Source organism: Micromys minutus (assembly GCF_963924665.1).
Source record: "Micromys minutus genome assembly, chromosome: 22".
Lineage (NCBI taxonomy): Eukaryota > Metazoa > Chordata > Mammalia > Rodentia > Muridae > Micromys > Micromys minutus.
Window position 1 is genome coordinate 11,320,827 of NC_137957.1, and position 23,690 is coordinate 11,344,516.

At 40.2% G+C, this 23,690-nt stretch overlaps 1 protein-coding gene across 5 annotated transcripts in view; it reads left to right on the forward strand.

Moving 5' to 3' along the window:
• The window catches only part of USP15 (ubiquitin specific peptidase 15), an 85,355-nt gene extending 62,246 nt beyond the window's left edge, over positions 1-23,109 (forward strand). For all 5 annotated transcript variants that reach the window (XM_080935010.1, XM_080935011.1, XM_080935012.1 and 2 more), the window contains 14 exons: positions 2,573-2,746; positions 4,936-5,094; positions 5,177-5,401; positions 7,952-8,035; positions 8,126-8,220; positions 8,314-8,505; positions 9,817-9,932; positions 10,107-10,379; positions 10,752-10,822; positions 11,142-11,257; positions 11,647-11,796; positions 14,933-15,036; positions 17,076-17,164; positions 21,191-23,109. In XM_080935010.1, coding sequence (XP_080791136.1) covers positions 2,573-2,746; positions 4,936-5,094; positions 5,177-5,401; positions 7,952-8,035; positions 8,126-8,220; positions 8,314-8,505; positions 9,817-9,932; positions 10,107-10,379; positions 10,752-10,822; positions 11,142-11,257; positions 11,647-11,796; positions 14,933-15,036; positions 17,076-17,164; positions 21,191-21,373 — 2,031 coding nt within the window. In that variant the 3' untranslated portion in view covers positions 21,374-23,109. The remainder of the gene's footprint in view (positions 1-2,572; positions 2,747-4,935; positions 5,095-5,176; positions 5,402-7,951; positions 8,036-8,125; positions 8,221-8,313; positions 8,506-9,816; positions 9,933-10,106; positions 10,380-10,751; positions 10,823-11,141; positions 11,258-11,646; positions 11,797-14,932; positions 15,037-17,075; positions 17,165-21,190) is intronic.
• The last annotated feature ends 581 nt before the right edge of the window (positions 23,110-23,690 follow it).

The window sequence follows — 23,690 nt, forward strand, 5'->3', positions numbered from 1 at the left end:
GGAACGAGGATGAATAACAAGGTTTGGGGGGTTCCAGTGTGAATGCAAGGACTTATTAAAGGTTTTATAGCCAGGCATTAATATGGTTAAATACATATTTAAAAGACCACTGGCTATGAATAGAGAGCTAATTTTTCTTCAGTTGTATTTGATAGGTTTTGTAAGTCAGGTATATGTGGTACATGAATAATTAAGTAAAAATAAAGTTCAGAATTTATTCATATTTGCAAACTTTTTTTGAGCTATTTGTAAAGCATAAACTCGGTTGTCTGTATAAGAATAGTAATAGATCTTAGTGGAATGCTGCATTAATATAACCCTGACCAAACCACAAAATGAGAGTTTACAGACTAAGTGCTGGCAGATACTGCTGTGAGCGGCCCCTTTGCCCAGTGTCTATTGTTGGTCCCGCTTGTGGCAGATCAGGATACTTCCTGCTAAGCAATGGCGTCTGTGTTGTGGTGTGGTCCTAATGGTCTGGCCCTCCACCAGTGCTGGGTTTGTATTAAAATGAAGTGTAATACAAAAGAAGAAAATGAAACTTCAGGTGGAGCATAAAGGACTTGGGAAGAAACATAGGAAGTATCCTTTCCCTCAATTACCTTCTACATTATAAACTACCCTGTGTATATCTTTTAATACAAAGGCAAATTTTATACTGGAAATAAATGTAAAAGACTCTGAAGACCTGCAGAGCCCAGCCTGAATCCTAGAGTTACAGTGAGACCTAGTGCCACAGCCCTGTAATGCTAGTTGTTCTAGGGACCAAGGAAAGAACATTTTAAAAGTTCAAGGGTTTGTGATACAGAGTGAGTTCAAGGCCAGCCTAGACAACTTAAAATCTTGTCTCAAAATCAAAAGTACAGAAGAGGGTGGGAGTGGGGAGGTTGGAACTCAGAATAACCCCATTACTCTGGCAGCTCAGGGATCTCAGAGGGGAGGGAGAGTCAGAACAATAACTTCTGTGATACAGGTCAGTTCCAAGTTCATCGTGAGGGATGGGGTGCCACTCAATTTAGACAGCATTCAGATTGTAGGGATATTAAGACTATTCAGTAAACATACTTTTTAAAATAAAAATTGAGACTAAAATATGAGAAACATAATTTACTTGAAAGAACTAAATAAACGTAAAAGATGCTTATTTTGATGTTTTGGCCGGACTATGTAACACAGTCATATTTAAAGTACTTGTATGAACACCCAGCAAGCTGAACTTTTCATAGCTACAAAGCCTATTTAATTTAATGCAACTTGGTGCCATACCAGCTCTCCAAAACTTTGATTTCCATGAATATTAATTGAGATTCAACAAAATGGATCTTTAAGACTTTACATGCAAGCATCTGGTTTGTCATGCAGCACTTTGACTGACTCTAAGACACATACATTCCTACATAAAAATATGTGTATAGGTATTTATATGACTTACCTGGTTATATATGTATGGGAGACATTGCATATTTGAAATATTAATAAAGCAACATGGTGTTCTCTCTGGGGTGAAATCATATGGCACCATCAGTTTAAAATTATTCCAAATACTTTTGGAATATTATATAATATTATAATTTTGGAATACAATGTTGAGGAAAAATATATTTTTACTATCCTTTAATTTTTTATTAGGAATTTATTTAAAATAAAGAATTGGAGAAAAACTTTGCAGTTTTTTATAAACGAAAATTAGATTGCTATTGTATTAAGAGTTTCAAAAGAATATATCCAGAGTTTGCCTAAAGTTTGTTTTCAGTAGGTTTCGTGGTCAGTACTGCCCTTCCTACGCACCACGGCCAGCTGAAGGACAGGTTTAAGAACTGCGCCTTCATCATCAGGCGCTGGTTGCAGAAGCAGCAGTACAGTTGTTGTGAGGTATCTGTGAGGTGTTGGCATCAAAACCCACAGGTACGCAGGTGCTTTATATTAAGAGGTTTATGGCTGCCACATAGCCTGTGTATCTCCTACTGTATACTGTAAATCATCTCTAGATTCCTTATAATACTTTTATATTGTACTGACTAAAGTATAATAACCAAGAAAAATTGTTCAGTACAAATGTAATTTTTTCCAAATATTTTCTTATCTGCAAGTGATTTGCGTTCATGGATACCACAAACCATCCATTCCTCTTTTAAGTTGAGTTTTTTTTGTTTGTTTGCTTTTTGCTTGCACCCCATCTTGGTTTTTACCTACTCAGGCTACTTTTCAGGTACCTGGGATGCTCAGACAGTTCATAGTTTCTACCAAGCAAGTAAAGGGAGGAAAGAAAACACTGAGCTTCTCTCCCAGTTAACAGGTAGTTTGCTGTGGTTAAAATTATGCAGATTTTAACAGAAACAAATTTAGCTGTGACAAATACTAGTGGTTTTGTTTGTTAGTAGTAACTGACAGAAAATTTGGGAAGTGAGTAATCTGAATGCCTAGTTTGAGTGTTTAACTGTTACTCGGCACAAGGAACCATTTATATTTCCCTGTGTATGTGACAGTAAATTGAGTTGCTTCACTCTTCATTTTAACATTTTAAGTATGCATGTGGTTTCTTCTACTTTAAGCTATGTTTTGTTCCTTGTAGTGTTTGAGCAACACGCCTCCACTCACTGAATATTTCCTCAATGATAAGTACCAAGAAGAGCTGAATTTTGACAATCCCTTAGGAATGAGAGGTGAAATAGCTAAATCATACGCCGAGCTCATCAAGCAGATGTGGTCTGGAAAGTTTAGCTACGTCACTCCAAGAGCATTTAAGGTTAGTGTGGTAAACTTACTCTCAGCAAGTGTGCTTGTGTCCCCAGAGGATCAACAAAAAGCAAACTCCTCAAGCTGTGGGGTGAGAGTCCCATCATAGTCTCTCCTGGCCTCCCACAGACACCCATGGCATAAAGCAAGATGGGTGACTAGGGCTTTTTATTTTCATTATTATTATTATTATTATTGTTATTATTACTTTATTACTTTATTAGATATTCTCTGTATTTACAGTTCAAACGTTATCCCCTTCTCTCCCCATTCCCATCTCCCCCTCTTCCCCTCCACTTGCTTCCATGAAGGTGCTCCCTCTCCCAATCACCCTCTCCACCTCAGTGCCTTGGCATTCCCCTACACTGGGAAAACACACCTTCACTGGACCAAAGGCATATTCTCCCATTGATGCCAGACAATGCTATCCTCTACTGCATATGCAACTGGAGCCATGGGTCTCTCCATGTGTGCTCAGTGGTTTGTGTTCAACACACATGGTATGAACTCATTGATTTCAGATACTAACTCCAAAAAGTTCTGAATACCCAAGAAACAATTCACAGACCTTATGAAGCTCAAAAAGAAGGAAGGCCAAGATGGTGATGCCTCAGTCCTTCCTAGAAGGGAGAACAAACCACTCACAGGAGGAAATACAGGTCAAATAGAGGAACAGGGATTGAAGAAAAGATCATTCAGAGACAGCCTCACCCGGGGATCCACCCCATATGCAGCCACCAAACCCAAGCACTATTGCTGATGCCAAGAAATGCTTACTGGCAGGAGCCAGATATGGATGCCTCATTAGAGGCTCTGCCAGAGTCATACAGATACAGTTGAGGATGCTTGCAGCTAATCATCAGACCAAACAGGGGGACCCCAATGAAAGAGCTAGAGAAAGGACTGAAGGAGCTAAAAGGGTTTGTAACCTCATGGGAAGAACAACATTATCAACCAACCAAACCTTCCAGAACTCCCATGGGCTTTGTTTTCTTAATGTCTAGAAATGGCCTAGACAGGTATGGCTTAGAGGTTAAGAGCAATTGCTACCCTCCCAGAGGACCTGGGTTTGGTTTCCAGTACCAACATCAGGTGGCTTAGAATGCCTTTCTAACTCAAGCTGAAGTAAATCTGATGCCCCCTTCTGACCTCCGTGGGCATTTGCTTTCATGTGGGTGCGCGCTCGAGCACACACACACGCACGCACACACGCACGCACGCACGCACACAGAGTTACACTGATATGGTTTAGCATTGTTTAGACTGTCTCTGTAAACCCTATCTGAATGTTCTATGTGTTGTGAAGTGCTTTGTTTGGACATGCCACTAAGTCTGAGGAATATAGTTTATCCTGTGGCCATTTGTAGACTATAAAAAAAAAATCAGAATAAAGCTAATTTACAAAACAACCATCAAATAATCACTGATTGTATTTTCAATCTGGTTCTTACACATGGGTGTTTGTATATATGAGGTAGTTACTTAGATCTTACCTTTAGTGAGAAGTTACTGTGACCCATAGTCTTTACAGGTTGGTGGCATTCCTAGAACACCTACTAAGAAATATTTTGTTAATCATCTAGCTGTTTCTAAAAAAAATGAATCAGAGCTGAAGAGATGGCTGTGCATGGTAGCTACTTCTTACAGTGACTCCAGCCAAGGCGGTGCTGTATGCAGATGCTGCCAAGACAGTACAGCAGAGCACCAGCTTTGATTCTTCACAGGTCACTTTGTATAAAGTTATCACAAAGTAAATGAGCAAATACAGAAGCACATTCCTAGGGAAATGTGAGATTGATTCCACCAGTCACTGACTACATCTTCTGTTTTATGTGTGTGTGTTTGAGAACTCGGAATTTATTACATATGGCTGACACAAACAACCCTATAACTCATTGCTTTAAAAATGTATCTGGTTATATTTTCCCCGTAAAATACAAGGTTGCCCCTGCATGTGTGAACTCTAGACAACACCTTCAGCACACAGTCTGGGAACTGCTTCAGGCACTAGCTAGCCTGGCAGGAAAGCACTGAAATAGGAAGAGAAAACACCAAGACAGTTGCAAATGAGGCTGACATATCACAGCTTGACTCGGGGCATAAAAGTAATTTATAATCAATGGTAAAGTGAGAACAGCCGTGTGCTTTTGAAGGAACCTGTTGTCTGTAGCCAGTCCTGTGACTCTGCTTGTCTTACAGACACAAGTAGGACGTTTTGCACCCCAGTTCTCTGGGTATCAGCAGCAAGACTGCCAAGAACTACTAGCTTTCCTATTGGACGGACTACATGAGGATCTGAATAGAATCAGGAAAAAACCATACATCCAGTTAAAAGATGCTGACGGGAGGCCAGACAAGGTAAAGGAATGAGGTTCATCAGTCATTGCCTTCATTGTTCCAATTTCTAACACCTCCTAGTAACTGTCTGTGTCCTCTGTAGGTGGTTGCTGAAGAAGCCTGGGAGAACCATTTAAAAAGAAATGATTCCATCATAGTAGATATATTTCATGGCCTTTTCAAGTCTACTTTAGTGTGTCCTGAGTGTGCTAAGATCTCGGTGACCTTTGACCCTTTCTGTTACTTGACACTTCCGTTGCCTATGAAAAAAGAACGTAGCCTGGAAGTCTATTTAGTTAGGATGGATCCACTTGCTAAACCTATGCAAGTAAGTGAAGACTTTTCTCTGCATTTGTTGTTTTTACTTACTTCGTGATGGGACTGTTTTAAAATTTGTTTCCCCAGTAATAAAATAATACTAAAGTAAATAAAATCAATAATAAAATGTATTGGATAATAGATTTTATAAGCTAAATACTGTGGAAGTTACAGTTGTTTAGAATTAAGTGAAGTTGAAGGATGTCATAGAAAAACAAATTTATCAAATTTGTCATATCAAAGACAACCAAGATGTTTGTTTGTTTTACAGTTTGGAATGAACATTCGCTTAGAAAGATTAACAACAGTATTAATGTCTGCATTTTTTCTATCAAGAATTTTTAAATGTATTTATTTTATATGTATGGGTATTTTGCCTGTATATGTCTGTGCCACCTGTGTTGTTTGATCCCTTAGGCCTGGAGTATTAGATGGTTAGGTGCTCTAAAGGAGGAACAGCCAGTGCTCTTAACCACTGAGCTGACTCTAGTGCCCCCTAGTCAAATTCATTGTTGTAGGGTTTATAGTCTCTGCATGTGTCTTATGTATTTATTATCTAGTGTATTCATTGTAATTCATGATAAGATCATGCATAAGTAGAAGTAATCTTCAAGCATTTCAAAATTTTGATGAGAAATAAAAAATTTGTATAAAAATACTTGGTTTAGGGCCAGCAGTGAGGTAAAAGCTGTTGTTGCCAAACCTGACAGACCTGTGTTCAATCACTAGCTTGGTGGCAGGAGAGAACCTGCTCCCACAATTCCACTCTGACTCCCGCACTCATGATGTGACACACACTTAGACACAGCTAATACAACATGAATAATGATAACACTTGTCAGATGCTGTTCTAGTCTTTAATACTTTAAGTATTATGCTTTGCTTATTCTATGCAAAATCTCTGTGGCACACATTCGTGTCAGTTGGTGGCCTGATCCCTTTGCCGTGTGCTATTGCTGGATGCCTCAGTGTTTTATGAGAAAATGCTACATTTTCTGTTTTTACATCAGTTATTCCTTTACATTTGACCCCCTTCTAGTGACAGTTAGCTCCTCTAAACTCTGAAGCAGTGCCTCAAAAGTTTTAGTTTCACTTGCTCTTCCTTTCTCACCTACTGGCTCTCTGTAGGCAGGGAGCTTGTGTTCCCTGTGCTGTGTCAATATTAATGCAAAAGTGTATCCAGATCTGTGACTCACTCGGTGCTCTTTTCCCTAAATAAAGCAGATTTGCTTCTGACTCTTAGATTATTTTCTACAAATTCTTAGCTTAGAGTCTAGCCAAATACCTCAGATTCGTAGATCCATGGTAGAGGTGAAGTCTGTGTGACAGGTCCTTGTGAACAAAAACTACCTTTACTGCCCCTTAGTAAGAACAGTGTCTGTGTGGTGTTCTTAAAGCTAAACAGCTCCTTCATTGAAAGTGATGAAGAGCTCTAGGAAAGCCTGAATGTATGCTCAGTGTTGCCGCTGTTGGGATCCATGAGGAAAATCTAAGGGGACCCTCAGCAGTCTTTGAGTCTGTGTATTGAGGCTGAAGAGAAACTGCTTGAGTTACACATTGAGTTGTGGGCTCCAGGAGATGAGGGCAGTGTTAGGGGAATGCAGGCAAGGACTGATTAGGTTTGGGCTTGGGATTATTGGGTTCTTGTAAACTATGTATTTCAGCACTTACACCCAGTCAAGGTAAGTAAATAAGGGGAAATCGCTAGGTCTGGAGTATGGAAGAAGACAGGATTCAAGCCTGGGTGCTGTGGTCAGGTGTGTGTTCCCATAGGCTCAGAGAGAGGAACAACCACCTCTGGATTCAAACTAGACTCCCCTAATCAAAGCAACTTCGGTTTCCTGCAAGAAGTTTGAGCTACTGAGATGAGAAAGCTAAAGGATGGTGGAGCTCTCAAACTGTTCCTGTAGGTGCAACAAGCGAGTAACAGACTGTTCCTGGGCAGTGGCAGCTCATTTAACGTTTCTGAGGTTTGGTCCATGGTGGAGAACAAGGTGGTATGCAGGCAGACATGATGCAGGACAAGTACCTAGGAGTTCTAGGTCTGGATCCACAGGCAGCAGGAAGAAAGAGAGCCCTTGAGCCTTTGAAACTTCAAAGCCAATCCCTAACATCCTGCAAGGTCACAGCTCCTATCCTTTCAAATAGTGCCACTCCCTGATAATTAAGCATTCAAGCTTGGGCCTGTGGGCCATTCTTACTCAAACCACCACAGTTCTGCAAAAAATAGAACCAAGTTTTGTAGCTGGGAAGCTGCAGAGGAAAAGCAATATAGGATTATGGCAAAAGGTCTTCACAATATCGGAGAGAAATCCATCCTAAGGACGGACCCAAGAATAGGCAAGTGACCTGTTAGTTGAAGGTAGCAGAGGTGAGACGGCTGCAAGGAGAGGCAGGCTGTGAGTCTGAGCCAAGGAGGAGCACAAGTAGCTACGCTGTCCTGAAGGCCATGCTCACCCAGGCACTCACAGGCTGAGAGAAATGCTCTGGGAGCCCAGGCTCATCGCTTATCATTGTTCCAGTGGAATAAACTCATTACAAATGTTTGTTTGCTTTTTAGTACAAAGTCATTGTGCCCAAAATTGGAAATATACTAGATCTTTGTACAGCATTGTCTGCTTTGTCGGGAGTACCTGCAGATAAGGTGAGGTGTTTCTGCAATTAACATCTGTACATTGGTCTTTTGTTTCTCAGTATTGTAAAACCAGCTTAATAGACATTTATTTCCTTGTAGATGATAGTCACTGACATATACAATCATAGATTCCACAGGATATTTGCCGTGGATGAAAATCTGAGCAGTATTATGGAGCGAGATGACATTTATGTGTAAGTGTAAGATCCATTCATAGTCTGATGTTCGGGGGAAATCGAAGGAACTAACACAGAACTTAAAGTTTATGGCCATTCTTGTCCTTGTAGGTTTGAAATTAACATCAACAGGACAGAAGACACAGAACATGTGGTTATTCCTGTTTGCCTACGAGAAAAATTCAGACACTCGAGTTACACTCACCACACTGGCTCTTCACTGTTCGGCCAGCCCTTTCTCATGGCTGTACCACGAAACAACACTGAAGATAAACTCTATAATCTCCTACTCTTGAGAATGTGGTAAGTGCCAAATCAGTCTAGTTATACAAATAATCATGATAAGATATCTAAAGGAAGTCAAGCACCATACTTCCAGAGTGTGAAGCAAACGTCTGTTCGGCTTTAATTACATAGATAGTGAGCCTGGTAGAAAGCTGATTAAAACCAGGGATGCAGTCTAATCCTTAGGTGTGACCCATTCACGAACTGGTCTTAGGTTGCACACCTATAACCCAGCACTTCTGACAAGGAGTTGGGACCTTCAAGGATTGGTATTCTGCTTCTTTTACATAGCAAGGACAGCCTGGGCTTTAAAAAAAAAAAAAAAAAAAAAAAGAGTGCTTTAAAATGCCCAAGATAATAATAAAATAAAATTACATTCTCATTCATTGACTTGGTCACATCAAATTTATTACTGATGTTATTTCAAATGTAAAAACACAGTTCTTAGCTGTTTTATACCAGTGGGAAGGCAGTTTGTTTTAGTTGGCAAATGATTAATATTAGTTCGGAATAGAAATCTTAGCAAATCTCAGATGGCCCTTTTTATGCACTTCACAGCAATATTAACAGATGACACACACACACACACACACAGCTGTTTTATAAACCTTAATGTCAATAAGGTAATGGCAAATATTGTTAGACACCGTTCTTTTATTTTTTATAGCTGACATATTTTATATTATTTCAAATACACCAAACCATGGTAATTTATTCCCCATGTATAAAGATACCAGTACACAGACGGAAGTCTTTCTCCCTGGCAACAGTGCACACCGTCTAAATGACAGCTGGTTATGAAGTTCTTGTTTTAAGTTGAGAAATGACCCACTGTTCTGAACCTTTAATATGTAAAACATGGAAAACCTCAAGATGAAGAGACAATTCAGTGGGTAAGGCTGGCAACCCACACTCAGTTCCTGACGCCCGTGTGGTAGGAGGGAGGACAGTGGCTGCAAGTGTCCTTGGGCCTCCATCTCCATACATTTGATGCCCTCGCACATACACACACAACAGCAGCCAGGTGTGATGGCACACTGTTAATTCCAGAACTGAGATGGCAGAGCCAGGAGAGCTGTGAGTGCGGTTCCAGCCTGGTCTACATAGAGCTCTAAGCCAGCCTCATATACAGTGAGACCTGTCTCAGAAACAAACAAACAAGCCTTCAAGTAAATAGTCATCCTTTCGTATTAAAAACCACACAAATACAGATTATTACTCAGCTTTAATTAAAGTGTGAGGTCTTCAGTTTGAGTTGAAGCAGCTGGTTTTCTTAAGTAAAATGGAAAGTTACTTTTATAGCAAGCTCTTTTTTTTTCTTTTTTGTAGCCGGTATGTTAAGATGTCTACAGAGACTGAAGAAACTGATGGACCCCTGCGTTGCTGTGAGGACCAGAATATTAATGGGAATGGTCCAAATGGCATACATGAAGAAGGTTCACCAAGTAAGACTTCCTGGTCATGTTCTCGGTACTTCTGACCTAGACAGTATTGTCTCAAAGACAAGGTTACCATGTGGATTCCTAAACTAAAGCACATGAGTAGATACGGAAAGGCAGTGCTGGTGATTTTGAAATGTAATGCGGGGTTTATTTAAAGGTCTCCTTACTTACACTAAGGTGAAATGGAAACAGATGAACCAGACGATGAGTCCAGCCAGGATCAAGAGCTTCCCTCAGAGAACGAGAACAGTCAGTCTGAAGATTCAGTCGGAGGAGATAACGATTCTGAAAATGGATTGTGTACTGAGGAAACATGCAAAAGCCAACTTACGGGACACAAAAAGCGATTGTTTACATTCCAGTTCAATAATTTAGGCAACACTGATATCAACTACATCAAAGATGACACCAGGCATATCAGATTTGATGATAGGCAGCTTCGGCTAGATGGTGAGTATCTAAGAAGCAGATTGAACACTGAACTTGAGCAGAGCAAATTGTTTTTCATGTGAGAGACCGTGAAATTTAGACCTGTCATGAATAAAAGTATGTTTACTTACCTATAAGTAATAATTAATGTCTTTAGTGGTAAATAACAGTATTTACCAAAGTGGGTTAAGTCTATATGTACTCACGCCTTGTGTCACTTAAGTCTTGATGTCAGTGGCATGGGAACAGCCCTAGTGCTCCCCTGACCAGCTGGTCCAAGTAGAAAGCATGGCAGTTCCTTTGCTGTGGTGTATATGCTAGCACTAAGATTTGTTTATTTTAACATTTAAAGCTTACAACAGTTTTAACGAAAAAAATTTATTTCCACCTCAGAAAGATCTTTTCTTGCTTTGGACTGGGACCCTGACTTGAAGAAGAGATATTTTGATGAGAATGCTGCAGAGGTGAGGCCTCCCCCTGCCTCCTGACCTCATCGTCTTCTCTCTCTCTATGTGACTAAGAATCAGTGATACTCTTCTTTCTACCCTGTCTTCTACAAATATGTTGATTTTAGCAGAAAGCAAAGTTAGCCTTTTTAGTCTTGAAGGTTTTTCCATGAGTTTATTCAGCCAGAAGTTCACTCGGGTTGCTGCATGCACCCGTCAGCTGACATGAGTGTGTGATGCTTCTGGAAGTTTGTGTTGTCATTAGACATTGGGAATGTGTGACTAAGAGTAGTTTTGTTTTGCTTGTTCTCGTAACTCAAGAAATACTTCTCTTTAGGATTTTGAGAAACATGAAAGCGTGGAATATAAACCTCCAAAAAGGCCCTTTGTGAAGTTAAAAGACTGCATTGAGCTTTTTACAACAAAAGAGAAACTAGGTGCTGAAGATCCCTGGTAAGACACTAAACTGAGTGTGTCTGCCTCCTCCCTTGGGTTGTGCTGAGCATGGTGGCCACGAGCGTCCTGGCCACGTACTGATTTTGTTTGATGTTTGAGGTGTTTTTATAGAGTAAGCCTAGTCTAAAGAGGGGTGCTGATATCTTTTCATAAAGTATCAGAGTGGTAATCTCATGACTGTATTTTCTTTTTCCTAATAAACCACTTTTATCATTTCTTTGAATCTTTATATAGCTTATCTGAAAATGTAGGAGATTAATGTAGTGAGGAATGTAGTTAGATATACAGTAATTACTCACTGATAAGATGGAGACTTTGATTCATAGTTTTCATTAATCCAGTCATGGTTATGCCTCTGTCAAGCCTCCTGATTCCCTTCTTGATAGGTATTGTCCAAATTGTAAAGAGCATCAGCAGGCCACAAAGAAACTAGACCTGTGGTCCCTGCCTCCAGTTCTCGTGGTGCATCTCAAGAGATTCTCCTATAGCCGCTACATGAGGGACAAGCTGGACACATTAGTCGATTTCCCCACCAGGTAAGGTAACTACTCAGTAAACAACCGCCTTCTTTTGCAAATGTATGTGATGATTTCCTTATTTTGTATTAGTAGACATCAGGTATAATTAGACCAGTTTAAACATTAAAGTTTTGAGTAGTTCTAATAATTTGTTAGAATTAATATTTGCAATTTTTTTCATAGAGACTTTTCATGGACCAAAGAAAAAGACGTAATTTTTGTTTTTTTGTTTGTTTTTAAGATACATTGTAACTCAGGTAGCATCAGTAAGATACTGTGTGGGCTTAGTGGCTCTGCTTTCCTAATAATTCCTTTATCATCATTCATCACTCCTAAATATGCTTTTCTCAAGAAAAATCCTAAAATAATACAAAAGGTTTAGGGAAGGCTTAGAGTAAAACATTAGATGCTGTCCTGACATTTCTTCTATGGTATGACATCATATGTGTAAAAAGAGAACAATCTGAGGGCAAAGATAAAAATTAACTTTGATAAATCTGAAGCCAACATCTTTGTGGGGTTTTTTTGGTTGGTCGGTCGGTTGGTTGGTTGGTTTTACTGCACAGAATTGGAGATCGAGAAAGTGAGCAGTGCGCCCTGTATTTGCCTTCCACACTGGATTACACGGCTAAGAGCAGGACCCTGTGCTGTGTAAGAGGACATGATAGTGTCTTTCAGGACCCTGTGTGCCAGATTTGACTTGAAATAGTAGACGTTAGCTGAGGTAGTTGGAAGGACGTTGGGAAGGTGAAGGGGAAGACAGTGTCTGGTTGAAAACGTGTTGCAATCACTGAGCATGTCAGTGTGCTGCACCTCCTCTCCCCGGCCTTGGAGCCGTGGCCATTCGTCTATAAAACCAAGTAAGGCATTTTTCTCTTCAATACCAAGCCATGATGTTTCCTGAGTATGTCACTTTAACAGTGTAGTATTGGAAAGCTAGATTCAGAAGCAGTATATTTAAAATTGAGAAACGTTATCACTTTTTAATGATGCAAGCATAAGAACAATGCCCAGAAGTAAGGTGGTTTTGTTGTTGACTTACACACAATAGGTAATGAACAATATGCTGTCTTCAAAAGATGCTACCCATTTCAAATGTGTAAGTCATTCAGACCACAGCATAGAATAGAAATCTTACATTTTAATATCTTTACTAATACCCTTCTCAACTCCTACAAACCTACCCTCCTGCACACAGCGCCCCTTCATGTTCTTAAGATTTATTTTTTTAAAGAAGTACAGGAAATTTTTTTTTTTTGTTCTGAGACCTCTCCCTACCCTCTGACCTTTTTGCTCTCCTAGCTGTTTGTTTTACTATAGATTTTTTTAACTTTATTTTAAAAAACAAAGATAAATGTACAGATTTTTAAGCATTTTTGCAAAAAGGTATACAAATACATTTTATAAGGTTGTAATTAAGTATTTGTGGGTACATATACATACACATATGTATATATGTAACAATAATATAGGAAAAGAGGTTGTTAATTTGAGGAGATAGGAGAGAAACTGGGAGGGGCTGTAGGAAGGAAAGGGGGTGTGATACAGTTCTATTTTAATTAAAATATATTCTTTTTTTTTTTCTTTTTTTTCTTGATCTTCACACAGTCTGTGGGTTGTTTCTGGGGTGTTCAGAGCTTTCTGGGGTTAGTATCCCATTATCAGTGACTACATATTATGTCTGTTCTTTTGTGACTGGGTTATCTCACTCAGGATGATGTTCTCTAGATGCAGCCATTTTCTTAAGAATTTGGTTAAGTCATTGTTTCTGGTGGCTGAGTAGTATTCCATTGTGTATATATGTACCACAATTTTTGTATCCATTCGTCTTCTGAAGGACATCTGGGTTCTTTCCAGCTTCTGGCTATTATAAATAGAGCCGCTATGAACATTGTGGTGCATATATCTTTGTTGTGTACTAAGGTGTCTCTGGGGTATATGCCCAGAAGTGGAACAGCTGGGTCTTCAGGTAGTACTATATCCAATTTTCTGAGGTATAGCCAGACAGATTTCCAGAGTGGTTGTATTAGTTTACAACTCCACCAACAGTGGAGAAGGGTTCCTCTTTCTCCGCAGCCTCGCCAGCATCTGTTGTCATCTGAGTTTTGGATCTTGGCCAATCTGACTGGTGTGAGGTGGAATCTTTGGGTTGTTTTGATTTGCATTTCCCTGATGGCTAAGGATGTGGAGCACTTCCTCAGATATTTCTCAGCCATTCGATATTCCTCAATTGAGGAATTTTTGTTTAAGTCTGTACCCCATTTTTTAATAGCTTAGTTTGATTCTCTGGTATCTCACTTTGTGAGTTCTTTGTATACCTTGGATTTTAGGCCTCTATCTGATGTGGGGTTGGTCTCTGTTGACTGCCGTTTTGTTTTCATGATAGTGTCTTTAAGATTTATTTTTACTTCATAGATGGTTTGCCTCCTAGGGCTAGGCAGCACATGTGTGCAGTGACTGTGGGGACTTGAACCTGGACACTCTAGAACAGCAGCCAGTGGTCTCTCCAGCATTGCCACCCCTGTTATTGTCATTATAAGACATCTCCTACAGTCTTTCCTCCCCCCCCCCCCCACCATGTTGTTCCTGAGATTTAAGTGCAATTAAATGTTGGGTTGTAAATGTGTGAAGTGGAAACAAGCACTGCACAGTTGGTCCATTGGTGTCTGCCGGATGGAGCCGCCCTGTGAATGTGCAGCACTGTGTAGAGTGCGGCTAGAGGTTAGACTGGCTACGGAAGTGGCACGGGGGGGGGGGGGTGGTCTCCAAATTTTTAATTTATGAATATTCATAAGAAAGTTGGTTTTCGCTTTTCATTTTAATTTTTTCCTCTGCAACACTGAAAGTTAATATGGTAGCATGAATGCAGTAATCAGAATAACATTCAGTGTTGAATTATTAACCCCTAAACAAGGATTTCCCAAGACACTAAAATTTCAGGGGTGCGTGTATAATTTACTTGGTAAGTCATCGCTAGGTAATTTCTTATATGAGGGAGGGGTGTGTGTTGCTGTTGTTGATGTATTAGTGTGTCTGCATGAGCACATATAGGAGGGTCTGCATTAGCAGAAGGCACTATTTATCGCTTTAAAAGAAAAATATTTTACCACTTTCAAAGAAAGCATGCCTCACCTCTGATTTCCTTTTTAAACAGTGACTTGGATATGTCAGAATTCCTAATTAACCCAAATGCAGGCCCTTGCCGCTATAATTTGATTGCTGTTTCCAACCACTATGGAGGGATGGGAGGAGGACATTGTAAGTGACATTTTATATTTTAACCTTTTCCACTCTGTACACTTTTTCCTGAAACATAATTCTTTTTAAAAGTAGATAAAATATCAGATGAATCATTGTTCATACTTATAAGTGAATGAGTCACCTGTATAGTTTGTATTTTAAAAACCAGTTCTACAAAGGAATAGTTAATGCTCCTCGGCTGAAGGCCAGGGAGACGCATGTTGTCTGTCTAAGGCTCTGTCCTATTCATTTTCACCTTCCCTCCGGTATCGGTGTTCTTCTACGAGATGGATTTATTGTGTGCACAGCCTCTGTCTACCTGTGTGCTTGTAGCCCATCACAAATGGTTGTGAGCCACCATGTGGTTGCTGGGAATTGAATTTAGGGCCTCGTTAACTTAAGCAATAGGTACTGTTGATCTCAGTAACTCTCTCTTTTCTATTTAATCTTTTGCTTTTTATGATTTACAATTATAGCATTTATCTTTCCACTCCAAATTACACTTAATTTTCTTGTACTGTAAGACTGAAAAGAAGTCATTTTTTTATGCTGTGATCCAAGCGTTTTCACATAGTGTGCCCTCTCCACCTGGCAGATCTGTGTTCCTGTGATGTGTCTTTTTGCCCTTTTCAATACCTGGTTGATTTCCTTAACTGAGTAGAATTCTTAACAATTCCAGTCATAAGTGAAGTATTTTTTATATGTATTATTTCACTTTGAAACCAAATCGACAGCCCTAAAATAAGCTACATTGCTTTTGGGTTTTGTTTTGTTTTCAGAACAATATGGGAACTATCCCAAGTCTACTAGATTTTACCCCACATCTGGACTTGACCCCATAGGTTTTTCTATTTCGTGTCATTATGAACTATCAGTTTTCTGTTGTTGTTGCTGCTGCTGCCAACATCTGGACATTGTTGCTTCTGTGAAAGTCGACCCACTGCACCCACAGCCCAGCTTCCGTGTGACTGGCTCTTCATAATCGCTCACGGGCTGTATGTGTGTTGATTTTATTATTTCTGCCTCACCATTGCTTTTTAATTGTGCTCTCCAAAGATCTGGCGGGTTAATATGTTCAAAGAATTTACTAAGCCTTTAGTTCATCTCATAGTTTTCATATCTTCTTTAAGACTGAGAACATGTTTCTTCTGTACGTGCATTGACTGCTCTTCAGTTCTCGAGCTCAGACTGGCAAACTCAGCACAAGTATAGGCTTCACTCAGCTGTGCAGATTTAAGAAGGGATACGGAACAAAAGACATGAGGCTGTGGGGTCCTGGAAAGAACACAGACAAAAGATGTATACCGCTGGTTACTGTGAATCTGAGTGGTTGGAAGGAAGAAAAGTGAGTGAAGGTTACTCAAGGGAGGCTGTGCTAGCACACAGTGTCTAGCTCCTCCTGTCAACTGGCTCCTTGGATTTGCATAACTATGACTGGCAAGTGTCCTGTTAGCTCACCGGAGTCGTGAGTGAGTGGTTTATATGGAGCCTGGAATAAAAAGTAGCACTTCTTATCTTGCCCTGTTCTGTACTATGTTAAAGACAGAAAAAAATTGAGTGTGTAAGAACCACAGGTGACTAAGCAAGGTTGTCAGGAAGGAAAATGTCACAGGAAACTTAACAAAGATGCCAGGCATAGGTGTCAGACATAAGCTGGGTTTAAGTTCCAGCTCGACTGTGTGACAGCTACACTCCCTGGAACAAACTGTCCTGTGGAAGCCTAGAGTTTGTAGCTATACAGTGAGAATGGGGATGGTACCTGGATGTGGGCACGGTGCACAGTGCTGTGCTGCTTACAGAGCCCTGGTTGCCACTGCTCTGGGCTTCTTTCTGTGAATTAAAAAAACAACTATTATTTTCTTCCTCTGAAAAAGTCACAAGTTTACAACTTAGGGAAAAAAATATTTCTTAGGCATTTAATTGCTAGAAATGATTCTCAAAGCCTTTGTCAAGTCAAGTGAATGTGTTGTGCCTCTGCATGTTTGGTGGATGTCTCTTATGCACTGAGTACAGTTGTGAGGGTTCCAGTCACAGAAGTGATTTTCTTCTTTCATTAGATACCGCTTTTGCAAAGAACAAAGATGATGGAAAATGGTACTATTTTGATGACAGTAGCGTCTCCACTGCATCTGAAGACCAGATTGTGGTAAGTATGTCTTCAGTTTCTGAAGTCACGGGGTAGGCTGCTTGTAAGCTAACAGAAGGAGAAACTGGAGTTGGAATGTGCTCATGTACCAGAGCCAGGCATGGTGGCACATGTCCGTTGAGGCCAGCTTGATCCACACAGTGAGTTCCTGGACAACCAGGGCTACACAGAGTAAACCCTGTCTCGGAAAGAGAAAAGGAAAGAGAGTCATCGAAACACTGGATTCCGTATCTAGCAGCTTGTTGCAAACGGTGTTCATTCTACCTTCAAGACATAGAAAATTTATCTTGAGAATTTCCTCATCACACACATAAGTTGCACTGTGAATATTTCTTGCCGTTTTCAGATAATACAACTTTCTGCTGGGAATTTCCGATACATGTGTCCGTGATGTCAGAAATGCTGGCTCCTGTGCTTTCCAGACTAAATACTACTTAAAGAGTAGAGAATAGCTATTAGTTTATAATATTTCAAGTATTCAGCTTCTTAAAGCATATTAATAAACTCTGTGAAATGACTAGGTCTAAAATAACTTTTTGTCTCTCTTTCCCTCCATCGCACCGACATGAGTTTGTGCGAATACTGTGCAGTCTTGTAGCTTGAGTGTCCCGAGAATGTGTTCTGAAGCAATGTTGCCACTGTACAGATATCAGAATGTCCTTACACAAGCCTGTATGGTAACACTTTCCTACATACCTGGACAATATATGGCCTTACAAGATGACATCTACAACAAAAGACATGCTGAATCCTATACTGTCTTCTATCTTATTTTATTTTTTAAAGATTTATTTATTATATGTAAGTACATGTAGCTGTCCTCAGACACACCAGAAGAGAGCATCTGATCCCATTACAGATGGTTGTGAGCCACCATGTGGTTGCTGGGAATTGAACTCAGGACCTCTGGAAGAGCAGTCAGTGCTCTAACCACTGAGCCATCTCTCCAGCCCATCTCCCATCTGTGATTAAGTATGTCTCCCACACTTCAATTCCATTTCTCTAATCTTTCAGCCCAAACATCCAAAAATGAACTGCCCTAATCCTGCCTTCAAATAAAAATTTATCTTGTTTATAAGACAGGTTTGGGGCTGATAATGTTGATAGAGACCATTAGTCTCCATGTACCACATAAACCAGATCTAGTGCTACATCCCATAATCCACAGCTTAGCACATCAGGATTCAAGGACACTCTGTAATAGTGTCTTAAACAGGACTCTAAAACAAGCTTAAGCCATGTTGTGGCCTATCCCCAAAAATAAAAGGTGACATTGATGTTGTCACGGACTTTAACGGTGATTCTTCAGTCAAGTAATATTTGAGTGTGTGTGTGTGTGTGTGTGTGTGTATGTGTGTGTGTGTGTGTCAGGGATAGCTTAGTTCATTCTAAATGAACTAAGTATATATGTATTTCACTGTCTGTACCCTTAACAACCTGGATACAGACAAATTAACAATCATAATATGGCAGTTACCATTAAATCCGTTTTCTTGAGGCCGAAAGGGGATGGCTGTGCCTGAGGAAGTAAGTACAGAAAACCCAGGTGTGAAGGCAGCATTTGACCTACTCCACTCACACAGATGGTTTTGTTCATCAAGGAGGCATGACAAAGCATGGCATTTTGAGGGATTAGATTATTTGACGACTGAAAGAAAGCTTCTATCGGGATTTGGGGACGGAATTAGACTCAAGGTCAGATTAGCACCCTAATTGTCCTATAAGTTCAACTCTGAGCACCTCTTAGGTGGTTGATTGGCAGATAGTGTAACAGCATCATGTATTATACCTTCCTGTCTCTGATATCTAGAGTGAGGGGGGTTGAAGGCATTGAGTCAAAGAGCAGTAAGGCTACACAGGAGGCTGACATCACTCTCAAAAGAGAAGGAGCTTGTGAAATATTTGGATAGAACTAGTAAAACCTAACTGGAATTGCTTATAAAGGTAGAAATGTAGTCATTTATCAAAATTGGAAGAAAGTTTGAAAGTGACATTTGAAGCATGCGATAACCTAGTTGTTCAGGCTGAGAACTGGATTATTTTTAGGAAACGTCGTCACCATGTAGTCCTCGCTAACCTCGGCCTGCTGGGTTCTAGGATATGAGCGGGTACTCTCAGCCAGCAACTGAAGCCTCAGCTCGTTTGAGATGCCTGGTGAGGGACACCAGTTGAGACAGAACACAGGGTGTCTTTAAAGGATTTAGTGAGGACACAGAAGAATTTAATAGGAACTTTGAGAGACGATAAAGGGAGCGGCAGATTCACAGAAGGCAGTTACTGGAGAGAAGGCTGTGAAGTACTGGGTACTACTGAGGGATGTAAGGGCAGCCAGTTGACTCTCACACTGTTGACCTACGGAAAGCCATTTTGTTAGGATGGCTTGGACAAGTTAGGTTCCGTTGCATTGAAGCCGATTGTGTAGGTGATGGATATACTCCGTCAGCCCAGTGGAGAAGAGAGCTTGTATGGAATGCAAAATGGAAGTTCTCGTGATAGGGCTTTTTGATGCAGAATAAAACGAGTATTTTTTAAGCCAGAGAGACATGTCTGGCATAGTACACAATGTGGCACATGTCTGTGATTTTAGCATTTGAGACTCTGGCTGGGAGATCACAAGTTTCAGACCGTGTTGTACTACATTGCAAATCCCAGGTCAGCATGGAGTCAAGTTTCTTTTGAGAACTGTTTATTTCACTAGCCCACTTATTAGTTGACACTTTGATGTGCGGGTTGACCTTTTGTAGTTCTTTAGATTTCAACCCTACTTGAAATATATGTAGCAAAGATTTTCTCCCATTCTGTGAGCTGTCTCCTCTGCTCACAGTTTTCTTTCCTTTGCTCTGCAGAACTCTTCATTTCCTGTACACTCCTGTGTTTGTTCTTGGTAGCCTGTGCTATCTTTTAAAGCGATACAGGAGCCATGAAGATGGTTCAGTGGTTAAGGGCACTGGCTACTCTTTCAGTGGACCATTCCCAGCAGCCACATGGCAGCTCACAGCTAACTCCAGTTTCAAAGGATCCAGTACCTCTTCTGGCTTCTAGAGAACTGAGTTTCTCATTGATGCTCAGACATACACGCAGACCAAACGCCTTTACAAAGTTAGATAGATCGATTGATGGAAAATATTCTTTATCCTTTTTTTTTCCTTTTTTTTTTTTTTAACCTGAACCAGTCACCTTTTATTGGACACTAGTTCTTAGTCAAGACATGAAGGTTCAGCCACAGTTGAATTGTTGTTCATGAATAGGAGCAGGGCAAGCAGCCATACTCAGGTGTGCTGGGCCCTCCACAGTGACCCCTCTTCAGTGGCGATTGTAATATGGGTCACAGCCTCTGAGACTCCAGCAGTGCCTCAGGCGAAGTCCACTCAGTATCCAGCTTGGCAGCTTTTCAGTCTCACCTCCATGCTGCTTCCTCACGCAGAAAGCCAGAAAGAGAGGGGGGAGGGGGGAGAGGGAAAAAGAGAGCGGGAGAGGGGGGTCTTTAGTATTTGTTAGTTGTACCAAGAAGTCTCCGTGTGACATTCAGGGATGTGAGTGGTGTTCTTCCATGAGCTTCATTCTCTGGAACTGTCCCCATCCACTCCTGGGCCCTTTTCTATTCCCTGGTTGTCATCCTTGTACTTTCTTTAAAAATTAAAAAATGTTTAAAAAGAAAAGAAAATCAGTGTTCTCCCAATCAATACTGGAGAAATATTCAACATTTTAACTACCACGGGAAATGTTCTGAAACATTTGCTGTTAGAAAGATACTCACTTTCAAGTAAATCAAAAACAATTGTATTTTTTAATAAGTATGCTAATTTGTATTTTGGCTGTATATATTTTAGTCCAAATTATATAGAATTAACCTGCTTATTTTTTAAATGTAGAAATAATTACATTTAGCCAATTTTAGTAACTTCCATGTGATCATGTGTAGTTTTGCTATTTGATTTTTTTGTCACTAAAGTTGGTTATTAGCTAAAAATTTGTACTATGATCTTTGTATAATGCCACCGTTGACACCCCTTGCTTGTTCGACAGTCCAAAGCAGCATACGTGCTCTTCTACCAGAGGCAGGACACTTTCAGTGGAACTGGCTTCTTCCCTCTCGACCGAGAAACTAAAGGTGCTTCAGCTGCCACGGGTGTCCCACTGGAAAGTGATGACGACAGCAATGAGAATGACAATGACCTAGAAAATGAAAACTGTATGCACACTAATTAATGGAGGTCCAGGAAGCCATAAGAGAGACTTTCCTGCTGGTGGTGTCAGTGGAGATGGAGTTTCCAGCACATTAACAGGAGTCTGAGATGAGGAGTCTCAGATGCCCGATGTAAAGCCTTTATCAGATTTTAACTTGTGCAGCACTTGAAGTGAAACACAATGAAACTTTAACAGAAATGTCTCTCAATACATTTACAGTCTTGTATTTACAAGCTAAATATATATAGGAAATCACAAATAAATCCCTTTTAAGTTTGCTGCTGTTTTGATGAATTATGTTTTCTTTAATTTTTGGATGTGACTTAATTGATGACAAATGTTAAATTTGTGGATGTTGGTCATTAATTTTGCTCTAATAATACTGCAAGAAAACTATGGCTGAACTTAGTTCTTGGGTAATCTAGTTCCTGTGCGTTAGGCTGCCTGTCTGCGCCCCTCGGGTACTTGGCTGCTGTGTCAGTGTGGCTCAAATACTGCAGAGCGTCCTTGGTACACCAAATTTTCCAATCTGTCCCTGGTAATCAGTGTGGGTCTGTCACCACAACATGAGGAACAGTTGAGGAAGTGAAGTTCCCTTCTGTCGCATCATTGAAGTGCAGAACATTACATTACCTCACTCACTGGGAACATGTTCTAGATCTCACGCCATCCAAATCATTTCAGCTACATGTAAGTACCTTTCACTGCCATTGGAATCTATTTAAATTTTCCATTTTCTTTCAGTTTAAAATGCTTATCATCAATCCACTGTTGGTTCAAAATTAAAGGCTTTTGATGTATATTCTCTAGTCCTTTAGAATTTGGCCACTGTTCAGCTCTCCCAGTTACTATAGCTTTAAGGCAGGCTGGTTAGCGCTCTGTCTCTGTAGTACGAAGTGCATCAAAGCTAGCTGAGGCTTTCTGTTCGTGTACTAGCCTGTAACTCATTGCTAACTTGGCTCTAGAGGTAGGTCTGTTAACTTTCTCTGTGTGTTCCTGATGGAATTCACCATAGCCTTACAGCTTCTCTCAGAAGGTAACTTGTGTAAGAGAAATCGCATTTGCATGTTCCACAGTCAGAACCTGTGCAGCACATGACACATACAAACCTTGGGTTTCATTTAGCTTCTCACAGTCAAGGATCCAAAACGCCAAATACATGTGTGAGCATTTGACATTTTCATTTGCTGCTTTTCTCTCCCTCTGATCCAGTTGAAAGAATGTATGGATGATTGACAGGCAGTGCTGCCTTTAATAGGAAACTAAATGCTGGGGCACATTTCACATCTGACTGCCTGAGAAATTGCTTGGTGTCCCACTGTTATTAAAGCAAAAAGTATAATGTTCTTCACTTGAACTAATCAAATACAATAGATTATAAATTGTGTATTGTAAATAAAAGTTCACTCTGTGAGTGCACATTTTGGTAAATTATTTATTTATGTTAGCATTTTAAAAGAAAGGAAAAAAAATGCATTTGACCAGGATAAGTAAGGTATGTTGATCATGGCTTTGCTTTATATCTTGATATTAAAGCTGGTTTTTCATTCTGGTCTTTTAAAAGCTGCTTTGGGTGTTGTTTCTTTTTTCTTTTCTTTTCTTTTTTTCTTCTTTTTTTTGTTTTTTTTTTTTTTATGTAAACTAACCTCCTGCATGACAGAGGTTAATATTTTGTCTGCACTTGGGTTCACTTGAGTTTACATTTGAAATGTGCATGTTTATTTATACATATTTCAATAAAGCTATTGATGGCCTTATTTAGTCTTTTATTTCTTACTCTGAAACCATTGAAGTAAACTCCCTGTGTTCTGCATGGCCGACTTGACTGCAGTGACATCATAGTCAGTATTGAGGATGTTTTCAACTTGGGTTGGTTTGGTTTGTTTTAACTCATTGAACAGACTGCGCGGTTTTCCGCTCACCTTGGGAGCATGCATCTGTTCTGCACTTGAACTTCCCTTCTTTCGTGTGTTCAAAGTCCACATTAACTTCTCGTAGACCTAGATTATAGCGTCCACCCCGACTCTCCCCCAGATTAGTCTGTTTTGTTCATTTGTTTGCTTCCTGTTGTATTTCATTTGTGTTGTTTACTTCCTAATCCACTCGTTTGGTTTTTGAGTGGGTCTCAGGCTTCATCTCCCCTGAAGCCCACACCAGGCTCAAAGGTTTCATCATTCTGCCTAGGCCTCTGAGGTGCCAGCATTACAGAGGAGCCCCACCATGCCCTGAGTAGGACCACACCCTTTCAGTGCGTGCCATTCTTTCTCATTGAAAAGAAACATTTAGAGAATGCTGTTGATGCCATTGAGTCTGTCAAATGATAGCTTCATCTGTAAAA